This window comes from Nicotiana sylvestris, chromosome 7 (assembly GCF_000393655.2).
Source record: "Nicotiana sylvestris chromosome 7, ASM39365v2, whole genome shotgun sequence".
Lineage (NCBI taxonomy): Eukaryota > Viridiplantae > Streptophyta > Magnoliopsida > Solanales > Solanaceae > Nicotiana > Nicotiana sylvestris.
This window is the reverse complement of record NC_091063.1, coordinates 92,162,482-92,174,112: the sequence shown is the minus strand read 5'-3', so window position 1 is coordinate 92,174,112 and position 11,631 is coordinate 92,162,482. Positions and strand designations below refer to the sequence as shown.

Below are 11,631 nucleotides of genomic sequence, written 5' to 3'. Positions count from 1 at the left end.
GGCCGGCCCGTCCAAGCCCTCCAAATTTAAAAACCCGCAAAACTTGGACTGGGCTGACCCGTTTTGACAACTCTATTACTTATTATATGCCATATGGTTGGTCATGACTCAGATTTCTGAATTTCTACCACGTGTCATAATTTCAACGTACTAAAAATGATTTTTTTTATGATTAATTACATAATACATTGAAATAATTCTTAAACAAATTTTTGTTCTGAATTAGAAACTGCACTATATATAAGAATTGTCATCCAACTAGAGTAAAGATATACATATATAAAGACATCGCATTGATGTTTATTTTGTTACATCAAATTTCGTTCACCGCGGAAATTAGCAAATAAACTTGGAAAGTACTATGATCGATTAATGCCCCCAAGTAAAGAAATTAAAGAAAGAGAGAAGAAAGCTAATCAACAAGTCTGAGTTTAATTAGAAAGCTAATCAACAAGTCTGAGTTTAATTAATTGACTAATGTGGCAAACTAATGTTATCATCATCAAGATCATCTAGTGAAAGGAATACTTCATCCAAACATGAAAGCTCCGCGCTATCATTTTCGTCATTGTCAGAGTTGCTTTCGTATACACGACAAATTACCCATTTACTATAGTACCCCTGAAGAAAAGCAACAAACACAAAAATAAGAATTTAACTTATAAGTATACATTTATAATACACTGATTTTTTTAGTATCATTTAATCTGTTATAATAGATTATCTGCTTAAATTTAAGGTAACTAGTTCCAACCATTTATTAATAGTTACCTACAGTTACTCTCGCTAATCGGCCATTTTAAAGGTCTTTTTAACCTAGCTTTTACATTTGGTCTAAAATAGATGTCATCTTAACATAAATATCAAGAAGACATTATTTTTTCCTTTCAGATTTACCCTTATTTTGATAAATGATCGGTATAACTTTCTGAAAATTCTTCTCATGTTTGAAGAGAAATAAATGGTAATTTTGTCAAATAATTTCTTATAATTAATGTTATTAACTAATTTTCTTAAAAGGCATGTTAAAACGTTAAAATGGACGGGAGTGAGTATCTTTTACGTGAGTTGCTATATAAAATTTTTAATACTTATATATCGTCTATAGAAATTAAACTCCAAAAATAATTAAATTTCATGAGCCACATTATTATTTAGTATGTCAAAGGGGACATACATTTGTGGAATGAGTTGTTGATGTTCTAGAGGATGATCTAGTTGCTGAAGCTGAAGAATGAGAAAGCCTGTATTCCTGCATTAGCCAATTGGTTTTATGGCCTTGTGGTGGCTCATCACCCATGTAAAATGCATAGTATTTCTTCGTCCCAATAACTTTGTGATTGGAACTTGACATTATTGATTCATCAACTCCTACAGGTTGCCAGTATCCATTCCCTGTGATTCTGGTCTCATTTGTTGCCCTACTATAGAAATACCATTTGTTTCCTTCTGCCATTGCTTTTCCTGCCAACACCATATCATGCATGAAAATTAAAATTATAAGAGTTTTAACTTGTATAAGGTAAATTATTTGCTAACAGGTTACGGTGAAAAATACTCTAATAGACGTGACAGTGTTAAACAATATTTTTTCGCAGGCACGTGTATACAAGCGTGCGCGCGCACATATATATATATATATATATATATATCCAATTAAAAACAAGTGTAGGAAGTATTTACCATCCAAATCCCAAGGATCATAGGGATAAAGATGAAGATCGGGAATGACATCAGGATGGCAAGGTAAGAGAGAAGCTTTGCGTTGGAGAAAATGAACAACCAGCTCCTCATCTGTTGGGCTGAACCTAAAGCCAGGTGGTAGGTTTACATTATTATCCCCCATTAATTCAACTATATATGCAACTCAATTAGTACGACGTTCGTGCTCGTCTTGGACTTGGCCGTGCCCTTTGGATTGGTCAGGCTCATGGGGCGCTGACGTCAAGAGGAAGTACTATTAGAAAATTAGAAAGAATGAAAGATTGATGTATATATATCTATGCAAATATATATGATGCAGGAAGAATACAAGAATAGTAGAAGGATATATATTGGAATATATGTCTAATAATGATAGGATTAACTGAGGACAAAGGAATGATTTTATAGTGAGATAATGGGAGGACAGAGAAAGAAGAGACTATTGACGTGAGAAAGAAGGTAAAGTTTAGGATCATCAACACCACCACCACCATACTGACCTCATTTCTCAAATTTCACGCACTCTCTCCATTATATTTTCTGCTAGCTTCAATGCAGGGTTTGCTTCGCTTTTGTTTACTTAAATGGTTATCGTTGGCTGGTGGCTATCTAAAGGTGAGGGGTGATATACCTTTTATATTAGGAGCACGGGTGTTAGGATTGAAATAATCTCGTGTCATGCAGAACTTAGTAAAGCAAACCTTGAACAACGATAAATCTGACAACAAAAGAGAAATATTACAAAAGAGACACAAATATTTAACGTGGTTCGGTCAATTGACCTACGTCCACTGCGGAGATGAGCCAATCCATTATATAAAAGAGAGTACAAAATATCAAGAGAACAACCTCAGGAAGAGGCAAACATAAGTGGCATACTAACACTTGTCCTGTAAAGTTCTCTCCCTAAATACGACTCTGAAACCCCATATGGCTACATTAATTGTGGATGCTGATGAATAAGAAGAAGCCCTCAATTTATAAAAGTACAAACATTTTCCTACAAGAAAAAGGACTAGCAAAACACGGAAGAATTATATTTTCCTTCTAGGAAAAAAAAATTCAATTATAGTAAACATGTTGCCCTATCCTTCAACAGATAGAAAAAACAAATATGGCAAGAAAATTGTGGCAAACACCTAACAATTCTCCCCCCTTGGCTTGAATTTTCTGACAAAATAAACTTGATCCACCTTCTTCTCATAATCTTCAACAAATCGCATCTCCAAATCTCCACCGCGAAGTTTGTCTCAACGTGAGTAGTACTCTGGTCAAATTTCTCATACAAAAATCATAATTATCGTCAATAGGTTATGGCTAGAACTAAACCAGGCAAGATAAACTTGTCTTGAACCTCGATCTGATACCACTTGTTAGGATCGAAATAATTAGGTATCATGCAAAAGTTAGTAAAGCAAACCTTGAACAACAATAAAATTTGTTGGGCACATGCCCATGTTGTCTAGCCAAATGTACAATGGCCTAATCCTATTCTCTTTTGGTTTCCATTCCTATTCGGAATTGAATTCGGTTTTTATTCATAATTAAAGTTGGTTTTGGCTTTAAGAGAAAGCAGTAGTCATTATCTATAAATAGGACAAACTTGGAGAATTATTCTATGCTCATTAGTACAAGTCTTTGAAAGACTTAAGCACATAAGAGTGGTTTTTGAGAGAGCATTCATCAATAGAGAAGAGAGAAGAAAAGTATTTGTTTTGCTGCAAATTCTGATTCCGACCAGCCAACTTCAAATCACGTTTTCCGATTCGCTAACTATTGGATCGGGCTGAAATTTTGACTGAGTGTTCGTAACATCTTGGTATTGGAATGGTGAAGATCGTATTTTGAGACTCGTAGCATCTGATTTCGAGTCCCGAATAGTAGCTATAGTCTTGTGACTTCTCCTCATTCTTCAATTGATTTGTCGTTGCTCATGTTGTTGTTGTTGTTTTGTGTTTTGCACTTGTTGTGTAGCCAAATTGGAGAATATTTGTAACCCTCTTATTGTTATAATGGAACTTTTTAGATCTTTGTGATCCCGTAGTTTTTACCTTCGATTTGAAGGATTTTCCACGTTAATATGAGCAATATGGTATGTTTAAATGGGAGAAATCATAATGTTTAGAGAAGCAAGATGAAAGATTTGTTATTCGTAAAGAAGATGTATCTACCCATTTTTGCAACTCATAAACCCAAGAGTATATCTGATGAAGATTGGGATTGCGAGCACCAACAAGTATGTGGATATATATGACAATGGGATGAAGACAATCTTCGCAACCATATTGTGAATAAGACACATGCGAGACGTTCTGGAAAAAGCTTGAGACTCTTTATGCTTCAAAAACTAGGAACAACAAGTTATTCCTACTAAAGCAATTGATGACCTTTAAATACAAGGAGGGCAGTCCTATCCTTGATCATATAAATAATTTTCAGGGTGTCTTTGATCAGCTGTCTGGATTGGGAGTTAATTTTGATGATGAGATACAAGGACTTTGGCTTCTTAATACTCTGCCAGACTCTTGGGAAACTCATTGTGTTTATTTAACAAATTCAGCTCCTGGAGGTAAGGTGACCATGGAATATGCCAAGAGTAGTGTATTGAACGAGGAAGTAAGGAGAAAATCTCAGGATTCGTCCTCACAAGTAGATATCTTGGTTACAGAAGACCGGGGAAGAGATAGAACAAGAGGTTCGAAGAATAGAGGTAAAAGAAGAAGTAAGTCAAGGTCCAAATACCATAATATTACATGCAACCACTGTGGCAAGAAAGGACATATCAAAAGGTTTTGCCACAAGTTGAAGCAAGACATTAGATAAGGAAAGAAAGTTGAAAATAATGAAAACAATGTTGTTGCTATTGTTCGAGATGACCTTCTTTTTGCGTATGATGAAAACATCATCAATTTGGTATCCCATGAGACGAGCTGGATAGTAGATTCTTGAACTACCTCACATGTCACACGAAGAAATGACTTTTTCTCATCTTATACTCCTATTGATTTTGGAGTATTAAAGATGGGCAATGCCAGTGAAGTTAAGGTGTTTGGTGTTGGCATAGTTTATTTGAAAACTAATAATAGTTCAACGTTAGTTCTTCAAAATGTCAAGCATGCTCCAGACCTTTTTTTCAATTTGATCTCCGCAGGAAAATTAGATGATGAAGGTTACCATAATACCCTCTTTAATGGCCAATGGAAGCTCACCAAGTGTTCATTAGTGTCACGTCCCAAAAATCGTGGAACGCGACCTGCGCTCAACCGAGTAAACCCGACTGAGCAAGCCTGTTAGATTTCATTATACCCAAGCTAGTTCATGAATAAAGAGGGAATGTTGTCCAATTTATCAAAACACTAAGCAATCTTCCATTAGCAACTTTCATTTCATTTCCGTTAATGACTTCATTCATAGTTTACAAAATATTACAAGTTTACAAGTTAATGGAAAACATGCTTATCAAGTACCAACTTTTCTAGTCTGGACTCTCAACATCAACCACCACCCACAAACAGTCTATAGAACCTCTAAATATAATAGAAGAGTAATAGGGAAATGCCGGCAACAAGGCTCCGGCTATACCTCAAAACGTGATGAGAAAATGAACAAAAGATACATGACATGACCCCGGGATGGAGTGGGACTCACCAAGACTTCTGGGAAGAGAGTACCGCTATCATTAGCCAATGCCGCTCGCTGTAGAATCACCTATATCATTAAAAGATACAGCGCCTCCGGTAAAAGGGAAGTTAGCACCGTCGAATAGCACTAGTATGTAAGGCTAAAAGTCCTCTTTGAGAACAGAATAACTATACAAGCAAAGAAACCACAAAACAGTAAGTCAAAAGCAACAATACACTAGCATCCAATTTGAAACATGTAAGTCCTCTAGTTTACGAAAATAATATATATAATTTTTGGTTGGGAGATCATTAGCACTGATATGAATTATACCACCGTCTTTGTTAGCACGGAGTCCGATCACAACCCGATCGGCTAGGTTGTCCCTTTGGAGACATATACCACAATCACGATTTCCAGTTTTGAATTCCCAGTTTTGATTCCCAGCACAATACCACCATGTGTGCGGCATGGCATCCGATCAAGGCCCGATTGACTAGGCTGCCTTCCCACATATGTCGTGTGGGTTGGCGTTACCAATTTACAAATGTTACCAAGTTCATCCCAATTAAGGGGAATAACCCCGATCCATCCCTACACCAGCACGTGTAGTTTCAGGTGTGAGCCTTATGACCCACCCTTCCTCGGTTTTGCTAATGATACTCCCAAAAATATTTTTGATTTGATTTGATATTACACACAATTGTAGTATAAATACAAGTATACAAATATAGCATAAACACCCATGCTTACCTCAATACCTTTCACATTTTATAGTTTTATTAATGTATTCAATCTCTCTCGATATCAGTATTTCTTTGGCCCTTTGGGCCTTTCACAAGATTCATCTTTTTCATGGCACGAAGGCCGCATTTGGTTTTCCACATTTCCATCTCCTTTAATTCCAAGGATCACCAACCAATATCAATGTACCGAATATTTCGGGAATCATATATTTTCGAGTCAATAGTGATAAAATCATCAAACACAAAGGATTCTTTCCAAAGGGGAACATGCCAACCAACAATTGAAATATACATTGAAGTCATAAGCAAGCAATCACCTCAACTATCCTTGAATTATCCCTTTTTCCATCGTGAAAAATGCACAATTTCAACATCGGAATGTGTAAGGACTAACATTACATTGAATGTATTTATAAGGCAAAGCATTATCTAAAACAGCCACTTATGGGCATAGTTCAGGTACAAGGCCTTTAGGCCATTCTATTTTTAAAGTTAGTTCATAAGAGATGAGTCGAGGCTTATTACCTAACTTGTTTCACATTTTCTCATTCGATTTATTTCCAAACATTTTTACAGTTTATCAACAAATAGTCACATTCAACCAAGGCATTTAGTATATATAAGAGCAACTAGGAGCATTAAACAGATCGAATTCTTCTCACATGATTAGTATACTAACCTTCATTTAAATTTTGACTCAAGGCTATACCATTTTGGTAGACAAACCACACTTAAACTTACAAAACAATATGGAATTCATTTCCGAGAGAGAAAGTTTAGCCTACATACCTCGATTGAGCTTTCCTTAAGTCCTACTATACTCAGTGACTCTTAGCAATGTCAATCTCTTAGGAACATGACAAATCGAACCACAAATTAGAGAAGTGATCATAGTTCTAGCTCATTTTAGCATATTTTCAAACACTAAGTGGGCGTTATGCTTTTAAAACTATTTGTGAAAGATCCTACCATCCCTCATCCCATCATTAGCTCAAAACCTCACCAAATACTTTAAGAACTCATGCATGATATCCACTCTCATCCTCATGGATTACCTTTCTAATGGTCTATCCTAGTTATATCTAGTAATTAAGAGCTTGTGTTATAGAACCTTACCTTTTAGGAAGAAGACCTAGGTGCCTTTCTTGACAAATCTTCAAGGTTTAAGCAAGATCTTAGGAGAAATGTTGATGAAGAACCCCTTCTCCCTCTAGGACCCTCTTTCTCTCTCTAAATATATCAGGAAATAGGCCTAAAATGAAGGGTAGCATATAATATATCGACATGGGGTCGGGTCAGAAAATTAGAAATTTGGAGCTCCGAAACAGATCTGCGATCGCATAATTGATATGCGGCCCACAAAAGGGACTGCGAAATAACTCCCAAAACATAAACAAACTGCTCGGGTATGCGACAAGAATGCGGTCCGCATACCTATTCTCGGTCGCATAATGCGCCGCAGAACTGACACTCGCAAAATTCCAAGGAGATTATTTGATGACTATGTGGCCCGCATATTGATTATGCGATCGCATAATTGGCCGCATAATTGACATCAAAATTAGCCAACATACTGTCTCACTCTGCGGCAGATATGCGGCCCGCATTGCTGTTATACGGTTTCATAATGGGTGGCAGAAATGCACCCTTCTAAAAAATATTTTCCTTAACTTTTTAATGCACAGATCAATCCAAAGGTTCCGAACCGCGGTGAGCTTTACGAATTTCTAACACATATTCCTAACTTGGCACTACGAGATCTCGGGTTTTGAGCAAAAATTTTCACGGGGCCTTACAATTAGAAATGGCTCAAGGAGTCAAGTCTTCTCAATTATAAGTGACACAGGGCTCTATTCTTAATGAATCCAAAAATTTGGTGGAAAGTTATACTTTATCAGAATTATAGCACAGAAGATTGAGGCATATGAGTGAGAGGGGGATTATGTGTTTAGCTAAAAAAGGTTTGCCTTTTGGAGTGAAACAAGCAAAACTAAAAAGGTGTATCCATTATTTAGCTTGCAAACAGAAAAGGATTTCTTTTCATATCCAATCCTCCTTCAAGAAAGCCCGATTTATTGGAGCTAGTCCATTTTGATTTGTGCGATCCTTTTAAAGTAAAGTCAAAAGATAGTGCACTTTACTTTGTGACCTTCATTGATTATCATTTTCGTACTCTGGGTGTATCCTTTGAAATCTAAATCAAAAACTTGGCATGTTTAAGGAATTTCAGGCCTTAGCTGAGAGATAGACGTGGAAGAAATTAATAATAATGGTGGTGAATATTGTGGTCCCTTTGATAACTATTGCAAGGAACAAGGAATTCGCCATTATAAAACTCCACTCAAGACACCTCAATTGAATGATTTGGCGGAGAGGATGAATAGAACTCTAGTTGAGATAGTTAGATTCTTGCTTTCAGAGGCTAAAGTTCCAAATACATTTTGGGCGGAACACTTAATGTTGTTGCTTATGTTATCAATTTGTCTTATGCTGTTGCTTTGGATGGTGATGTCCTAGATAGATATTGTTTGCTAAAGATGTTTCTTATGATCACCTATAGTTTTTGGGTATAAAGCTAGTGTGCATGTTGCTAAAGATGAGAGATCGAAACTAGATGTCAAAACTAAACAGTGCATCTTTATCGGTTATGGTCAAGATGAGTTTGGGTATCGTTTTTATGATCCATTGACAATAAACTTATTAGACATCGTGATGTAATATTATTTGAAGACCAGACTATTGAAGATATTGACAAATCTGAGAAGATAGATTCTCAGAGTAATGAAAGCTTAGTTTATATTGATCCAGTTCCTATTGTTAAGGCACCTATTGCACATGAAGGAACCTAAGACAATAATGAAGATAGTGATTAAGATAAAAATGATCATCATGGTGTAGGTGTTATGAATGCTCCAGTTGATGAAGTTATGGTTGATCAGCAACCAATTCCTGCTCAGGTAACTACTTCGAATGCTCCCGAAACCTCTCTTAAAAGATCTACAAGGGAGAAGTAAAAATCCATGTGTTATCCTCTTGATGAGTATGTACTTTTGACTGACAAGAGAGAACATGAGAACTATGATGAATCCATATAAGATACTCACAAAGATCAGTGGGTAGAAGTCACGGAAGATAAGATGAAGTCACTCCATGAGAATGCCACATATGAGTTAGTGAAATTGCCGAAAGATAAGAGAGCTTTATCTAACAAATGGATATCAGAATAAAGCAAGATAATCATACCTCTGCGTCTAGGTACAAGGCAATGTTAGTTGTTAAATATTTTGGCCAGAAGAAGGGAGTTAACTTTGATAAAATTTTCTCCCATGTTGTGAAGATGTCTTCTATTTGTGTGATTCTAGGCTTAACCGCGAGTCTAGATTTAGAGGTTGAGCAAATGAATGTAAAGATTGCTTTTCTTTATGGTGATTTAGATGAGAAAATTTATATGGAGTAGCCTGAGGACTTCGTAGTTAAGCTTGCAGATAAGCATGTGTTTTGCAGAAAATTGGCAGGCATGAAGCATGTCAATAGCTCATCTACTTGAAGACATATTTGGCCCCTTGGTTGGAGGGAGAGTTTGTTGGGCACATACCCATGTTGTCCAGCCAAAGGCCCAATGACCTAATCCTATTCTCTTTTGGTTTCCATTCCTATGCAAAATTGGATTCGATTTTTATTCTTATTTAAAGTTGGTTTTGTCTTTAAGAGAAAGCACTAGTCATTATCTATAAATAAGACAAACTTGGAAAATTATTCTATACTCATTGGTACAAGTATTTGAAAGACTTAAGCATATAAGAGGGATTTTTGAGAGAGCTTTCATCACTACGGGAAAATAAAGATACGATGAAATTTATTAAATGTCATATTAAACTTTTTAAATATCGCAAATTCGTTTATCGATATTTATTTTACATTTGCATCAAATGTCGTAAATTTCAATGTCGTTTATTTTTCGACATTTAGGTAAATGTCGTAAGAATTTTACAACATTTAGTTTACGACACTTAAGTAAATGTCGATAAGAAATTTACGACGTTTATTTTACGATATTTAGGTAAATGTCAGTAAGAAATTTATGATATTTACTTTTAACCTTTAAAAAATATTAGTAAGAAAATTTACGACATTTATGAAAATGTCGTATTTACATTTATATGACTGTCAAAAATGATTAGTGACATTTTCCACAACTTTTCAAAATGTCGTATTGAAAATTCCAACATTTAGATTAATGTGGGTACCAATTTTTTTTAAAAATGTTAATAATAATCCTCTATTTAGTTTTATCATAACGCTTTACATTCAATTTGTACATCCACAAATGTCAACCTTCAACTAACATGAAATATATATAAAACAAATGTCTTGTAATACTATAATCAAAGAGCAAAGTAACAATCTAAAAAGTACTTTGTACAAATAGATGATGCCAAATCAAATGATTTATTCTCACGTAAAACTCAAATCCAACTAAATCATAAAAGACAGTAATTTCAACATGTAACTACATTATTATCAACTTAGAATGAATTTCCTTAACTTCTAGACTAAATCCTGCAACAAAGTTTTTTGAAACCACCTCTCCATGAGTTAAGCTTTTCATTTCCAGTAATTCTCCTTCAAAAATACTGCACAAGAAGTCATACAAAAAAAATTATAACTATATAACTAAGGGAATTCTTTCCTTTTCGATTACAACAAATAAGGATACCAAAAATAACCGATTGGGATTCGAAAAAATAAACATTGTATAATGGGTATATAGCAACAACTGAAAAGAAAAAAAGAAAGAAAATAAGGCAAAAGAAAAGAGAGGAAAAGTATCTTAAAATTTTTCAACCTTACTCATTTTTTCTTTGTGCCTACTTCACTAATTTTAGTCTTCTTGATTGTGTTAACCTGAGGAGAAATATTAGATTGGTTACTTTGATAGTTTACAAAATTTAAAATTTTGCAAATTATAGAATACAAGATACAAAAATAAGACAAAACCGCATGAACTTCTACCTCAACCCTTTATCAAAATCCCTTTGTTAAGCTTGAGATTGTATAATGACAAAGGAAAAGTATAAAAAAAATAGAAAGGAAAAAGATACTTGATGCTCCAAGAATAGGTTTGCTTTATTAGAGCTCCAATAATTAACTCATGCACGTCATTGATCCTTTTCTACCCTGTTTGGACGTTTAGCTAAGCGCTTATTATCATTGTCGTATGGCTTATAACTGATTCTTTTTGCCTCATGCTTCCATTCTTTACATTTAGTCCCAACTGATATCATCAAAATATGTCTCATATCCTAAGTCGCATTAGTATTTTCCTGTAAACATAAACATATAAAACATACACACACAATATATATATATATATATATATATATATATATATATATATATATATATATATATATATATAAGCATAAAAGCAATAAGAATCTTAGTATGTAATTTTTTTCTTTTTTTAAGTACCTTAATATGAGCCCATATCCTGTTCTTAAACAGATCAGGCACAAGCCTCCAATCTTTATGATTTAATGGATCTAAAATGCCATTTCGT

General features: G+C 34.8%; 1 protein-coding gene across 1 annotated transcript; it reads right to left on the bottom strand.

The window, feature by feature from the left end:
- Positions 1-261: 261 nt before the first annotated feature.
- On the bottom strand, positions 262-2,078 carry LOC104249311 (NAC domain-containing protein 104-like). Its single transcript, XM_009805709.2, has 3 exons — positions 1,684-2,078; positions 1,178-1,464; positions 262-621 (listed from the first exon to the last, which is right to left on the bottom strand). The coding sequence occupies exons 1-3, from the start codon at positions 1,844-1,846 to the stop codon at positions 475-477; spliced, it is 597 nt and encodes a 198-aa protein (XP_009804011.1). The 5' UTR covers positions 1,847-2,078; the 3' UTR covers positions 262-474.
- Positions 2,079-11,631: the final 9,553 nt, after the last annotated feature.